This window comes from Tupaia chinensis, unplaced genomic scaffold (genome assembly GCF_000334495.1).
Source record: "Tupaia chinensis unplaced genomic scaffold, TupChi_1.0 Scaffold000528_1, whole genome shotgun sequence".
Classification (NCBI taxonomy): Eukaryota; Metazoa; Chordata; class Mammalia; order Scandentia; family Tupaiidae; genus Tupaia; species Tupaia belangeri.
Window position 1 is genome coordinate 667,864 of NW_006160041.1, and position 15,955 is coordinate 683,818.

At 49.2% G+C, this 15,955-nt stretch overlaps 2 protein-coding genes across 2 annotated transcripts in view; one reads left to right on the top strand and one right to left on the bottom strand.

The window, feature by feature from the left end:
• The window catches only part of TGFB3 (transforming growth factor beta 3), a 28,750-nt gene extending 17,402 nt beyond the window's left edge, over positions 1 to 11,348 (bottom strand). The window contains 3 exon segments of the mRNA XM_006157055.3: positions 394 to 557; positions 9,636 to 9,945; positions 9,947 to 11,348. Coding sequence (XP_006157117.1) covers positions 394 to 557; positions 9,636 to 9,945; positions 9,947 to 9,994 — 522 coding nt within the window. The 5' untranslated portion in view covers positions 9,995 to 11,348.
• A 4,492-nt stretch (positions 11,349 to 15,840) lies between these two features.
• IFT43 (intraflagellar transport 43) overlaps positions 15,841 to 15,955 on the top strand; it is a 103,865-nt gene continuing 103,750 nt past the window's right edge. Inside the window, exon 1 of the mRNA XM_006157056.2 lies at positions 15,841 to 15,900. Coding sequence (XP_006157118.1) covers positions 15,847 to 15,900 — 54 coding nt within the window. The 5' untranslated portion in view covers positions 15,841 to 15,846. The remainder of the gene's footprint in view (positions 15,901 to 15,955) is intronic.

Genomic DNA, 15,955 nt, shown 5'->3' on the forward strand with positions numbered 1-15,955 from the left:
AAGTTTAATTATTTATTTCTTCTGTGAGCATATGAGACAGAGAAAGAAAGATGAAACACCTCCATCAGGGTCTCCATGCCACAATCCACATCCAGCTTCAGCCACCCCAAATTGTGGGCAAGCATGCACCAACATACTCAGGGAGGTCTGCGGACTTGAACTGGAAACATTAGCATGTGGGATTACCTTGCGGAGTGTACCGTTATAGCACTATGCCACCATCTGGGCCTCTTAATCCTCTTAAGGACAGATATGTTGGTAGATATGGAAACTAAGGCTCAGGGGAAACCAGGATTCAAACCCAGGTCTGCTGAACTCTGTGTCCAAGGAGCCCTGATGGGACAAAGGAGTTGGCTTTCCTATCTGAGCAGTTCTGTTCTGGATGGGGTTTACCTGGAAAAGCTCGATCCTCTGCTCATTGCGCTTGGAGCTGGGGTTCGGTATCCGCAAGACCCGGAATTCTGCCCGGAACAGGTTGGTTCCATTTTGCTCCACTGAGGACACGTTGAAGCGAAAAACCTTGGAAGTGATTCCTTTGGGGCAAACTGCAAGCTCGTCTAGGGGATAAAGCAGTGGGGAGAGACACAGCACAAGTGAGACCCACAGGAACACTTTCCCCAAGTGGCCACAGACTCACCTGTGACCATGCTAGAGCTGTGATGCCTCACATCTGAAGGTGGAGTTAGGAGAAGGATTCTTGGTGGCCCTAGAATCACTCACAGTCCTAAGAATGGGTGGCCTCTTTGCCACACAAACTCAGAGTCATGAGGCCTCAGAGCCTCAGGACATGGCACTAAAGTCTGGCCAATGAAATGCAATGTCCTCTCCTCCCATTGCCTTGACACCCTAACTCTAATAAATGTTCCAGTCTGTTTTTTTATATATATAAAATGCAGATTATCAAAAGATATCAGTGATTCTCCTTTGCGGTTTACTGATTTTGCAGCTAATTGACCCATGCATGTGTTTGGGCATTCACTTATACGTGTATTGAGCAAATACTGTGTGTCAGTCGCAGTACTAACACAGTGCTACACCATAAGCACAGCACCTGCCTCCCAGGGGACTAGTATCCAGGGCAGGTTAATGCATGGACTCAAATAACAAAACCAGAAAGGAAAAAGTCTTTGGAAAGTCCAGAAGTTGCTGCAGAAAATCAAAGGATGTAAAAGGCAAGGAACATTTTATGGAAGACGTGATCATCAATTCTGGGCCCAGTGGGCAGAGAGTTTGGGGAGAGAGGGGAAAGAAATTTAACGTGGAAGGACTGCCGGAAGCAAAGTCAGGAGGAGAAAAAAAATGTAAGTAAGAGGGACTAAAGAGCAAGGCTAGAGCTGGGTGGAGAAAGATCAAGACCGGAGTCCACCTGTAGGGTGGCCTCTATGTCAGTGCATTGGAGTTTATCCTGCTCACAGCAGGGAGCCACAGAAAGTGTTTGAGCAGGGCAGTGACATAATCGACGCAGTGTTTTAGACCTGATGAAGCAGGGTTTGGATGGCAAAGAGCCCACATCCTGAGCCTGGCAGGCACACACGTTTCATCAGACTGAGCTGGTCTGTCACCACTAGCTCTTAAGGGTCTCTTTCCTTGGCAGTACATGCTATGCCAGCCTGTGCTGGCCCGCTGGCCTCTTCATCCCTGTCCACAAGACTGAAGATGGCAAATGCTCTTCCCACTCCTCGGAGCCAGATAAAGGAAAGAGAAAGATCCTGTCTTTTCTCCGTGCCTGTACACTTTACAACTTCAAGGTCTGAGCAGCATTCACACCCAGAGAAAAACTTACTACACAAATGGTAACAATAGCCAGAACTTGAAATTTAAGCTCCTAGACCCAAATTCCACGCATAATGGACATGGCTGGAATGAGCTCATAATCACCCCGAGGGGTAGCTTAGGAAGTCACGGGCAGGGCGGGAAGGATCAGAGGCCTGGAAACAAGCAAATGTGCTACTGATCTTTAGGAAAGGATGAGTGAGTGTTTCTGGAAATTACCATCTGGTGGGCCTGACACTGGCTTTCAGAAAATTAATGGAACAGATGTTAGGAAAACAAATGTGTGAATGGCGACTAATGAAGCCCTGATAATAATTGGCTTTGAAAGACAAATGCTGCCAACTAAACCATTAAACTATTCCCTAAAGCATTTCAGATAGAACCAAAGAGAGGAATCAGTTTCCTAGCCTGTAACCCTCTGGTCATGGGTAAGCTACTTGGATGACAACCTTCCGAAGAACTGATAGAGTTGAGTCTTGAAGGAGCTGCCATCAATATGGCTTCTATTATACTAGCACCACCTGTAACTGTCTGCAAGGGGGAATAAAAGGCAAGTCCGTGCAGTGTGCACCTTGCTGTGAAGGGAGAAGGAGGACAGAAAACGGCACCTGCCAGAGAGGAGAGTCCAAGTGGAGTCAGGCAGTGATGAGGAAAGCAAAGAGCCAAGACAGTTCAAAGACACCCTGGAGTCCATCCCTCCTTGGTTTCTTCCAGCCAGCAACCATTTATCATCATTTCTCTGTTCTCTAAGATGCACTCCTTCTTGGTGAAACATTTAGGGTGGTTCAGGAAGGAGGTGGACAGGGTTTTTCTATCACCAGAATCTATAGACTTCCAATAGAGTTAGAAAGGACATTAGGAATCACCTAGTGGAACCATCTCTTCAGATGAAGAAACTAATGTGCAGAAGGGTCTTGGCCAGGGTCACACATTCGTTAGTTGACACGAGCAAACTGGCACTAGCAAGCAAAGGTTGGACACACCTATTAGTGATTAAAATAGAAGTGTCTGAATGAGAAGAGAAAGAGTAAATATAATCTTCTTAATAAGTCCACTGAATGATAATGATGTTTTCAATGATCTGTTGGATGCATCAGAGTGTAAATAAATCAACCAAATGTAATAGATTAACACCACCTTACATTTTACAGAGCTTTCACTAACTCATCTGATCTTAAGACAACCCTTTAGGAAAATATGTAGCATTTATCTTTCTACAAACTGAGCAACAGAAAAGCGAAATTACTTTCCAAGGTCACTGAACTACTAGGTGGCAGAGGCTGGATTTGAATCCAGGTCTTCTGAACACACCTCACTTATTGGCGCAGGGGTTCTGGAAGTTGGAGGGGGTAGAGGATCATGTTGTAATGAGTTGGTTTCATCAAGAAAATGTGGCAGGGTTCTAGTCAATGGGCCTCGATGACCAATTTCTGCCTCAGACAAGAGCCACTTGCCAGTCCGTTTGGGGGTTCTCAACCCATACTTCTGCAAAACATCAGTATTATTGAGCACTTGACTAGGGGTTCCATCTTTCCAAATTAAATTATAAACAAGTTTTTCCATCACACAGAAAAATATATATTGATGGATGCCATTTTCTTTGCTTTAGGAGCAGAAAACAAGCACAGAATATTTGTGGAGCATATTTATGGAAAAAACAGAAAAAAAAAAAAAACCCACTAAGTCCAGCTTACTCGCGGTTTCGCTTTCCGTGGTTTCAGTTACTCACGGTCAGCTGCGGTCTGAAAATATTAAATGGAAAATTCCAGAAACAAACACTTCATACGTTTTAAATTGAGCACCATTCTGAGTAGCGTGATGAAATCTCATGCTGTCCTGCCCAGGACGTGATTCATCCTTTTGTTCAGCATATCCACACTACACTGATGTACACGACATGCTTTTTCGTCACTTAGCAGATTCGGTTATCAGACTGAAAAAAGGTAGTAGAGGATTTAGTACTAGTCACAGTTGCAGGCATCCACTGGGAAGTTTAGAATGTCTCCCCAGCAGTTGAGGGGGATGGGATGACCGTAGCTGACCGTGTTCAGTCAACAGCCTCTTAAAACATTTGCAGACACCTGGGCTGCCAGGTGTGCCTTTGCTCACACATTTGTCACTTGGTCTCCACAGGGGATTGGTTCCAGGGTCCCCAAGGACACTAAAATCCACAGATGCTTGAGCCCCTTATAAAAATGGCATAGTATTTGCACATAACGTACAAATAGCCTACAAAGAAAGTATACTTTAAATCATCTCTAGATTACATGTAATACCTAATACAATGCTGATGCTGTATAGGTAGTTCTGTATTTTTAAATTTTGTATCATTTTAATTGTTGTGCTCTTTTTATTGCACTTTTAAAAAATATTTTTGATCTTTAGTTGGTCGAATCCACAGATGCAGAACCCACAGATACAGAACCACTGGACATGGAGGGCTGACTACATACATAATTTCTACCGGCTCCAGCGAAGGGACTCCATCTATCAGTGTAGCTGTACTTCCCTACCTTGGCTATATATTAGTCACCTGGAAAGTAGCGTTTGGAAAAAAAATAACTTTATTTATTCACTTCCTCCATGAGAGAGACAGAGAGAGATTGAGAGAGCACCTCAACAGGGTCTCAATGCCATGACTCACCCCTAGCTTTCCTCCAGCCCCAGATCACAAGCAAAAGTGTGACTGCCATACTCAGGGAGGTCACACTTGAACTGTAAACTTTTCATGTGGGTTTGCCTTGCAGACCATCGCATTCCACACTCTACCACCTTTTGGTACCACCTGGAGAGCTTTAAAAACAGAAGATGAGGGGCCATCAAATGGCATGGTGGCTAAGGCACTGGACTCCCTCATGGTTAACCAGGATTCCAGTCCCAGACCTAGCAACTTGGAAATCAAGCTGGGCATGTGTACATGCATGTCCCAAATCCCAAGAGGAGAATATAGACGAATTGCAGCATGGCCATTCCCCCTGGGGGTGTGTGTGTGTGTGTGACTTCTCACTTTCCCTCTCTGGCAAGCGCACATGCTCTATGATTAAAACCAAAACCATAACTAAACAGAAAAACAGAGGATCCCTGGATCCACTCCCCAGCTGATTCTAACTGCAGTAGAGTGGGTGAGTCCACAGCATCTTAAAAAAAGATCTCCAAGGGCCAGCAGATGGCGTAATGGTTACACCACTGGACTCGTGTGTAGTTGGCCGCACTTCACGTCCCGGACATGAGGGCTTAAAACGCACGCCAGGTGCATGTGCATGTGTGCTCAAAATTCTGAGAGGAGAATGGAGGAGAAGGGATTGTGGTATGTCCATACCCCCTAAGAAGGTGATTTCTTGCTTTCTGCCTCTCTGTCTCTCTCTGTCTCTCTGGTGAGCACACACACGCTCTAGCAAAAATCTCTCAAAAAAAAAAAATCTCCAGATGATTCTTCATGTGCAGCCAAGGTTGAAAACTACAGTGCATATAATGCTCTGCAGAGGGTACCATGGCTCCCAGGTGTTCTGGAAACTTGAGAAAGCACTACTTTAATGGTTTAAACTTTGCATGAATTGACCTTTAAATGAATTAGACATGTTGCTTAGTCAATGCATCAACTTAACACTTTTGGAATTGGAAGCCCATAAACATTTCAAGCCCATGTTAAAAGTTGGGTGATTTCACAGAAAGGTCCAGATTTTCTGCCCTTCTGGAAAATAGTTAGATCTAGTCAAGCTGGACCCACACTCCTGAATGCAAAAATCATCAGGAGCTGAGCAGTGGCTGCCTCTTTGAACAGGACACGTGGGCTCCAGGTCCCCTCGGCTCTCCTGCCACACACACCCTCCTTCCCTTCCTTCCTCCATCACCCCAAGGTCAAGTGTCCTGTGCAGCTTATCATGCTGCTTGTGCCATGGCTTTTCTTCTAGATCATTTGTATTACTTGCCTTGCCTCTGTAGGCACCTGTTTGAAATCCTCTGGTCTGGGAAGAGGTATTCCTCTATTCGCTGAGTCTTAACTTTTAGTGTGCTTAAGAGTAGATAAAGAGCATGTTGAAAATGCAGATTCTGGGCCAGCCCATGGCCTAGTGATTATGTGAGCTGGATCCCGCATGGTCGAATGCGTGTTTCAAGTCCCAGATCTGAAGGCTTGGGAAACACACCAGGCACATGCACATGCATGCTCCAAATCCCAACAGGATGGAGAAATGGAGAAAGGATTACAGTGTGACCTTTCCTCATGGGGCCATGCTTTCTCTGTGTGTGTGCGTGCCTTTCTCCAGTGAGCACATGCACTCTCTGCCAAATAAAATTTAAAAATTCCTTTTAAAAAGAAAGGAAGAAATGATAAAAGTGCATATTCCCCAGGACCTTGCCCTCCAGAAGTGCTGATTATATCCGAGTGGGAAGGGGCCTCCCTCTAGGTCATACCTGGAGAAGCACTGCTCTGCTCTCTGGAGGGCACTTAGGGAAAATGAGTTCTTTCCATTGTGAAATGTCTTTTAGTTTTTTAGTTCTATACTTAGCAGTAAACAAAAAAAAAAGTACTGAGTTTTCTCTTTGCTCAGAAACTCTGGGATCACTGGTTGCCCTTGGTTGAAGACAGGAGTCTCCCACAAGAAGCAGATCATCACAAATCAGAAGATAAAATGACACCTACACCATTGATGTTTGGGTAAGGACGATGACAAAAGAAATGAAAAGGTCTGGGTCCTGCTATCCTGTCCCCTACTTCCTCCCCCCCCCCAATACAACAAGGTCTCTGAGGATCAGAGAACATCTCTGCTTACTTCCCATAGCAAAGTCCTGGGGAATTATAAGAAACCAACGGTCTTGCCCACACTCCCCAGCTGAGATTCTGAAATCCTCTTTTATAATTATGAAATTCTTCCAGCTGAAAGGAAGTTTAGAGACCATCTCTAATTTACAGGTAAAGAAACAGAGGCTCTGAAAGGTGACTTTTGCATGGTAGTGAGTACTTAACCTGCTTGAAGCTCCTCATTATATAAAGAGAATCTTGAGTTGAATTGGGGAGAATGTTTGTGGCAGTGTAACTCTTCTACTCCCCCCTCCAAATAAGCAGAGTGAAAGAACAAATCCAGTTATCCTTATGCCACCTGCCACCTGGATGATAAGATTACACCTGTCCCCTCCTGCAAGGTATAACAAGTGAGTCATTTACGTGGTAAATCTAAGTTCTCTTGGTGCTTACACATTAAAGGGAGGGCTTTATGTGTGTATTTTAATACACACTCATGCGGAATGTCTAAGTCAGGGTCTCTGCTGTGTTCGGACAAGCTACTTAACTGATGATCCTCATCTCAGTTTTCTCGTCTGTAAAACAGGGATGTAAGAGTAGTTTACGACAGGGCAGAGCCAGAGGATGGGCCTTGTCTGCTCCTGCCTTGGTGCCCTTTCTGCTCCTCCACTGAGAATCATTCCCTCTCTCACTTTCATCTCCAGGGTCACCTGTCTCCTTGCCCAAGCCCCTACTGTTACTTCTCTCCCAGTGCCTGTCCACTGGGTAATGGAGGTGGCTGGGAGTGATGAAGTGATCTTATCACCTCCCAGCAGAAACTCTGGCACTGACACCCTGTCCCAGCACAGACCCAGTGAACACCGGTCTGCCCTCACCCAAGCTGTTGCAGATGGCTCTTTGCTCTCGCCCAGCATGTGTTGGGTGTTTGCATCTGCCCATGGCCACCGTGCAATTACTGTGTGTGATGCATCTGCCTTCCTGGGGTGGGCTCAGGTCCATGGGTCTGTTCAGCTTCTGGGTCACCTCCAGCAGCTGCAGAGAGTCTGGGCCTGCTTCCTGTTTGTACCTGTGAGCCTTTACAGGATTGCTTGTGTCCCAGGGGGCTGACCCCTCCTCAGCATCCCCAATAGCATCCTGCCCACTATGCCAGGTTGCCTTGGGCCAGACCACTGTTCCGTGGCCCTGCCCCCATCTGCTGCAGTTGTAAGGTCTTGGTGCTGCAGCTCCCAAGCTGCCAGGTATCCGTGGGGCCTTTTCCCAAGGCCATCCACTATGTGTACCCCTAGTCTCTATACAAATGTCCACTCACACCTGTGTGGGCTTGCATCCATCTGGATCATTCATTCTCAGCTTGGGATTCCAGGCTGGATGGGCCTTGTGACTCAGAATCCCTCCTCCTTGGGACTCCTCCTCCTGACCCGGACATTAAGGTCCGAGTCCCACCCTCTTGCCCTGGCTCTCTGCAGATCTCTCCTGTGGCCTCAGATTTCTACCTTCCTCCAACATTTGAAGCCACTCTCCCCTGCACTGGTGGGTGCCCAGGGAGGTGAGGGCTCAGACATCCTGTTACTGAGTGGCTCTGGGAATAGTGGGCCCCTATCAGACCATGAGCTAGCCCCACCCAGAGGACCCGGGCAAGGAGCATTGCTGGGCCTCGGCCTCCAGCCTCTGCCTCACACGGTAGCCACATCCTAAGGAAGGGCGCTCCAGGCAGCCACAGGAAACTGGAGTGGAACCCCTCGCCAGCAACCACAGGCTGCTCCGCCTGGCCCTGGCGTGGACCAGCTCCAAATGGGGCCTTTTGCACCTTCAGCCAGAGCTGGCCTGTCTACCAGCACCCATCCCTGTTCTTTCTCTGCAGCCTGGTTCCTTTCAACTCCGCTGTTCACCCTGCTGACCACCCTCACTCTGCAGGCTCCCTAGCACCCTCCCACACACCTCCCAGGTATGCCTACTGAGGTAGTCAGGGCGGCGAGGACACCTGCTGGTAGGAAAAGCAAACAGACTGCTCCCAGAGCCTCTGGCCCACGAGTGGCTCACATTCCTCCTTCCTGGGCTGTCAGTTTCTCAACATCTGCCAAATTTCTCTCTCTTGTATTGAGGTTTTTTAAATCCCCATTCAGTAAACACACATGACTTCCACACGTGTACAAACACACACAGACGGCTCACCCAGAAGCCGCCCAGCTCCTCTGCACCGCCGGGAGCCTCCTGGGAAGACACGCTCCCAGACACACACCCGTGCTGCCCCCACAGCCCCCTCCCACCCTCTCTCTCATGACACGCAGACACAAAGGGCTGCCAGCCCTCCTCGACACATCCAGAGCCACAGCCCTGCTTGCCCCGAGTCCACCAGCCTGGAAGACACCCATTTTGAGCATGAGTCTATGTACTGTACACCAGACTGCACAGTGCCCTAAAGTATTTGTGCATGTGAACATGCATGCATGCCCTCCCCCAACACACAGACACACACACACACACACACACACACACACTCTCACACATACACACTCAGACACACACACGGTCCATATGGGTCACGCATTGGAGGGGGTGGTCAACTCAAGGGCCCAGGCAGCTTGAACCTGTCTCTCGCCTGAACTCCCAAAAGGTTGACAGACATTAATTTGGGGCAGGTACTCTTCTTCCTTACTGGAAAAACTGAAATGGAGACGTGTCACAATGAGTTGTGAAAAGCAGGGAGAAGACTGGTCTCCAGACTCAGGACCATAAGGGTTCTCAAGGGAGCTGGCTGGCCCCTTTATGGCACCCATATGCTTATGGTTACCAATGTGATCGCGTGTGCCAGAACCCATATGTTTCCCTGGATGGCGCAATGTAATTCCCAATTAAAGTCAGTCAAGGATGTGATGTGAGTGCAGCAAGCTGCTCAGTTCCAGGGCTCCTGGCCTCCCAGAAGCGCCCAGCCTTTACCAGAATGGTTGTCTCCTTTCCCACCCACCTATCCAGCCCTGGCTGCACATCACACCTCCTGAGTCCCGGTGTTGGTAGAGCCAGGGCCCTCTGCTGTGTGGCCACCACTAGGCCACTCTCCATGAACTCCTTACTGTAGTTCAGACCCATCAGAGCAGACATCCCAGCGAGAATTTAGACTTACTGTGCTCGGCCAGTCCCTGGATCATGTCGAATTTATGGATCTCTTTGGCATAGTATTCCGACTCGGTGTTTTCCTGAGTGCAGGCTTCCTCCCTCTCCCCGTGCATCTCCTCCAGCAGCTCCCGGGTGCTGTTGTAAAGGGCCAGGACGTGATAGGGGACGTAGGTCATCACCGATGGCTCAGGGGGGCTGGTGAGCCTGAGCTTGCTCAAGATCTGTCCCCTAATGGCTTCCACCCTCTTCTTCTTGATGCGGCCAAAGTCCAAGGTGGTGCAAGTGGACAGAGAGAGGCTGACCGTGGCAAAGTTCAGCACTCAGCAGGGCCAAGACCACCAGAGCCCTTTGCAAGTGCATCTTCATGGGCGAGCCGGGAAGAGAGGCCAGGGGGGCAGCGAGGCCTTGCGAGGAGGAGACCCCAGCAGACGTGCAGAAAGAGGGAGGAAAACCAGGCGGCCTCCCCAGATCCCAAAGACTGAGGCTTGGCAAGAAGGTGCATGAACTCACTGCACTGCGAGAGCTTCAGGACTTCCAGGAAGCGCTGGCAACCCTGGGACGAAGAAGCGGACTGTGTGCCTCGTAGCGCTGGGATTCTTGTCCATGTGTCTCAACAGGTTTTGTTGGGCTCTGACTCCCAGCAGGCCAGGTGGAGGGCAAGCAGAGGGCTGGGAGGGGAGGCAAGGCAGCTGGGAGTGGGAAGAGAGCTGCAATTTTTCCTTAGGTAAAAATAAATAGAACGGATATCTGATATTGCTCAACGCCGCTTGGTGATGGGGAGAAAGTGGGTATTTTAAAGGAGCAAAAAGACCTTAGATTGGTCCCAAAATCAAAATCCTTGTCTTGCCCTGAAGGAGAATAAGAAAAGAGAATGGAAAAGAAAAGGGAAAAAAATTGTTAAAAAAAAAAAAAGAAAGAAAAGAAAAGGTCGGATCACCAGTGAGTAGGTGGGGAGAGGCAGGGCTGGGCAGCTGCCGGCCCAGCTAAAGGTGGGGGCAGGACAGGACACACTTGTCTCTCAGGCACTCCATTCATGCTTTCTCTTTTGTTTACACTTCCTCGGGGGCTTTCTAAATGACTTTGTTCACGCTGCCTCTCGTCTTCATTGGCTGGGACGTGGGGTTATGTGCAATTGGAAGGCGGGGAGGACAGGCCTCTGGAGAGCAGTCCCAATAATCCACTTGGATGCCCGGGGTCACCCGCACCTCGGCTTGTCTTCTCCCTCGGCCATTGCTTCTGTCCCTTGCTGCTCTTTAAAAAGGAAAAAGAAAAAGAAAATAGAAGCCAGTTCACTGCATGCTGCTCCGGAAATCGGTTACTCCTCCTTTCGCATGCTGCTTCCCTATCTCTCGCCCCTCTTGCTCATTGCCTTGAACTTGGCTCTGCTTCTCTCTCCTTCTCCCTCTTCCTCTCGCTCCTCTCCCTCTCGCTCACACACACACATGCACACACACTGCTTTCTCTATTTCTCTCTGCTGAAATTTTATACCTCCCTCCCATGACGTCTCTGGCCTGGGGTGGGGGAGGGAGGGACCAGCGCACGCAGCCTCTTTTGCTGCACGATTTTAATGTTTTAAACAGGCACAGGAAAAGCCGAGCCTATTTGAAAAATACTTTGCGAGTCCTCTCATTCGACGTGGTAACTGAACTTTTTTTCCCCTCTTGGAGTTACTCCTGCTACACGTTGGCTGTTTTTCTGGAAAGTTACTCCACGGCCCCCTCCCTCCCTCCGGCTCCCCGAGCCCCTTCGCGCTCTCCCAGCTGTCAGTCCGTGCTCTCTCCAGCCCGGCTCTCGGTCCCTCCCTGCCCCCAGTCCCGGACCGCCCCTGGACCAGGCCGGACACCGGGCAGAGGCCGGAGAGGGAGTGGGGCCAGGCGGGGACGGCCGTGCCACCCTAGATCTGGGTGACGCCCGGCCTGCCGGCGGGTTGGAGGGTCGGATTCAGCTCCGCGGCGATCCTGGCCCCGATTCCTCATTGACAAGATTGGAGTCGGGCTGAAGCTTGGAGACGCTCCAGGGCAGTGAAAAATGGTGGCGTTCTCCGGAAGGTCGAGGGTGCCCTCTGGCGAGGCGAGGCCGCCAGTGAAGAGGCTCGGAGGGTCGGGAGCCAGGGAGGCGGAGAGGGCTGGGGGCGGGAGAAGGGGCAGCGGATCCGGCGAGAAAAACAAAACTGGCTGCCCGGGGGAATGGCCTCCCGCTCGGCCCCACGTGCGTCCAAGCGCACCCCCACTTGCCGAGCCGCAGCTCCCGAGCCGCTCTCTGCAGAAATGTCATCCAGATGTTCGCAGCCTCCTTCTTCGGCGAGGGCTCCGGGGGGAGCTGCGCCAACGAGCGCAAAGTCAGCAATTGGCCCGAGCCCATTTCCCAGACGGGTGAGGGGAAGTTTGCCCTGCGCTTTCGCTGCTCTCTCACCCTGAGCTTCTAGGTCTTTTCCCAGGAGCAGCCCAGCGAGGGCAAGGCACGGAGTTCTCCTTTCCCGCGTCTTTCTCAACGCGGGACTTAGGTCCGAACTGTCGATCGCTTCCCTGGGTTGGTGTCGATCCCCTCACTCCAGCCTTCCCGGACCCTTGCTCAGAGGTCTGGCTCCTGGGTTCCTTACTGAGGGGATGCTCACTGCATCCGCAGGACAGTTAGGGGATCACTTTACAGTTGAGGAAACTGAGACACGGAGCTGTTTTTCCAGGGCCACACTGCTTCTGAGTCCTGGAGGTGATATTTAACAAGGGCTGTCTGTTTGGGCGGGCTTTGTTTTTATTTGCATAACTAATGAGGAAACCTAAGGTGTAGAAACCCTAGAAATAACTTAAAGTCGCATAGCTGTGAGGTATCAATCAATGTTCGGGGTTTGGACACAACTTACCTCCTCTGCTGTACTGCCTCTGGAATTGGAGAATCGTTGGATATTTACTGAACACCAGGTACTGTTCTAGGCTCTGTGGCTGTGTCTGTGAGGAACAACAACAACAACAAAAACAAAAACCCTTGCCTGCATAGTTTTAGCGGCATCCGGAGAAAAGGCCCTGGCATCTGTATTTTTTTCTTTAATAGATTTTTGCCTTAGGGTGTGTGTGCTTGCGGGAGCGAGACAGAGACAGATAGGGAGGAAAAGTGAGAAATCACCCTTTAGAGGGGATGGTCACACCACAATCCCTTCTCTTCCATTCTCCCCTAGGGATTTTGGGCATGCATATATACCCAGTGTGTTTTTCAGGTTGCCAGATCTGAGACTCGAACCGCAGAATTGACCATGTGGGATCCAGTGCCTTAAACACCAACCACCTGCTGGCCCCAGCATCTGTATTTTTAAACCGACTTCCCATAGGGTTCAGGCAGGCAGCAAGGTTTGGAAGCCATTACTCCAGCTTCTGTCTGCCCAGGATGAGTTCCGTTCACCTTCTGTTTTCAGGATGTTGGGGAAGTGGGTGTGAAGGTCTGGAAACTGGTTATAAGTTGTTGGTGGTAAGGCTGTGTGTTTAGGAAAAATCGAAGATTAATCCCTTCTTGCTCATCTGGTGCCAAGAAAAGAGGAAACAGGGATTCGTTGGAGCCTATATTGCATCTGTCTTAGATTTTAGGCGACCAATGTTTCTTCATATTAAAATCTAATAGAAAAGTGTCACTGAGAAGCAGAGTTAATGAGTAAAGGATCTTAGAGATAATCTCAAAGGGGAATTACAAGGGAAGAAACTGAAGTCAGAGACGGCTCTGCCTGGCTACACAGGTAGTTTTCAGTAAAACTAGGTTAATAACGGAACTCATGTCTTATCCCAACCCATGTTCTACTGGCACAGGTATGCTGTCACACAGTACTACCCAGTAAGGGTGTGTGGAACAAATGTTATTGGTTATTTAAGAAACGTTTGCAACAGAATTTTAGGGATGCCACTCCAATTTCCAAGTCCTCACTTTTTTTTTTTTCTTTTAGTATGCCAAAGAGTATGTACATACACATGAGAGAAAGACAGAGAGGGGAAAAAAAAAAACAAAAACAACCAAACAACTGCCCTCACTCCCAATGGGGCCTGGTCATGTCAACAACCTTTTTCCTCCAATTCTCCATGTGTCAAGATCCTGAGTATGTGTCCACGTGTCTGGTGATTTTGGACTCTGGTTAGCCATATGGGATCCAGCTTCCACTGTGCAGCATTTAACCATTGTGTCAAGGGGCAGTCTAAGTCTTCACTTGTAACCAGTGATCATCCAGCTGTAAGACCAGTATGCCACTAGGGATATTGTTCGCTTTCAGTCCCAGCCGAGCAGTGACAGGGGCCTGACCAGTGCTGTGTTGTTGGCTTAATGATTATGTATTTCTTCAGAGAGACAGAGGGGTGAGAGAGAGACAGCCACCCAACAGGGGCTTAACACTGCAATCCAGCAACTTCAGCCAGCTCTGATCAAGGGTCAGCCTTGCAGCTTGGCATTTTACCATTTGTGTCGCCATCCAGCCCCTGATGTGGAGATCTTACATGGAGAATCAGTGAAGAATTGAGCTCCCCATTAGACTGGGAATCTGTGGGGCATCTCCTGCAGGCTGAGAATGGCTTTCACCTGATAGCATGTGCTGGAGAAAAATACTCCAGTAATATCTGGGGTCAGAAGAGTGCCTGGGGACAGCAAGTGGCATGGAGGCTAGGATGACTATAATGTAGGAAAGTGGGGAGTGGGGGAGTTCCAAGTCCTTTCTCAGCTGGATCCCATATGGCTAGTGATCAAGTTAGATTCCCAGACTCTGTAGCCTGAAAATCATACCAAGAGGACCCGCAGTTAGCGCAATGGCTATGTTGCTGAACTCCCATGTAGTCGACCGCGGTTCGAGTCCTAGACTTGTTGGCTTAAACTCACGCTGGGCGCGTGTGCATGCATGCCCAAGATCCCGAGAGGAGAATGGAGGAGAAGGGATTGCAGTGAGGCCGTCCTCCCTGGGGGGTGATTTCTTGTTTTCTTTCTCTCTGTCTCTCTTTGTCTTTCTGGCGAGCACACGTGCCCTATAGCAAAAACCTCTCACAAAAGAGAAAATCATACCAGGCACATGTGTATGCATACCCAGAATTCTGAGAGGGTCCTGGAGGGGAAGGGATTGTGATGTGGCCATCATCCTCCCCCCCACTCCCAGGGGGATGATTTCTCACTTTCACTTTTCCCTCTCTCTTTGTCTTGGTCTCTTTCTGGAAAGCACATGCCACTTTTAGTAAACTAAAATAAATAAATAAATAAATAAAAGAGTGACTGTCTGCCACTTAATACTCAGATGATTTTCCTCAAGCCACTTCTTAGCACCTCAGTGTACTCCATTGTTAAATAGAGATGTCATTGCCATTTTATAGGGTTCTTGGGATTTAAAAAGATTACCATTTTTTTTTTTTTGAGAGGTTTTCACTGTAGGGCACGTGCGCTCGCCATATAGACAGAGACAGACAGAGGGACAGAAAGCAAGAAATCACCCCTCAGGGGGTATGGCCACGCTGCAACCCCTTCTCCTCCATTCTCCTCTAGGGATCTTGGGCACGCACGCACACGCGCCTGGCGTGAGTTTAAGCCACCAGGTCCGGGCGCCAACCGTGGTCGACTACGTGGGAGTCCAGCGACACAGCCATTACGCTAACTGCTGGTCCCAAAAGATAACCAATTTCTGTACTTCTGAAAGTTATTACTACTCAAGTATTTGATGTGCTGATTCAGCTTCTCCATAAGCGTCTTGAAGGCAGGCATAATTGTGTATTGCATTTTCTTTGATTCATTAGTTGGGAATATCTATTACACCTCACACTGTGAGTGTGTTTTCTAATCTGTCAAATGGATCTTGCTTCCCATGCGGCCCCCATGTGGGTAAAAACTGTGAGGGCCTCCTGTACATTGCGAAGAGCTATATGTAGAAGGCATCGATATAATTACTACCATTATACCATTAGCAGTAGTGCTTTGTACTTAATTACTGATATATTCAAACAGAGCTACAAATGCAGCCAGTTCCTAAGGACTAAAATTTTTTCATGTCCCACAGGAGCAGCCTTAGCGGGTTTAATATCTAGACGCTTCTTCCAGAAGTTAAGCAAGACAAGTTTGGGGAAGATTTGGTTTAAGTTGGAGGACGGCGCTCCGAGTCCGGGAATAACGCAGGGGTCCTTTAAATATTGGGATGGAGGGGGCGGAGCCGTAGTCAGGGACGCGGCGGGGCCGCTTGGTTTCCAGGATGTGACGTCGTCAGGCGGCCGCGGAGATGGAGGAGGAGCTGGACCTGGGCGAGGATCGGCGCCGTGGCTCGGCTACCTCCGTGAGGACCGACGCGGGGGGCTTGGGGCCAGGATCTGGTGGGTGGGGAGGAGCGT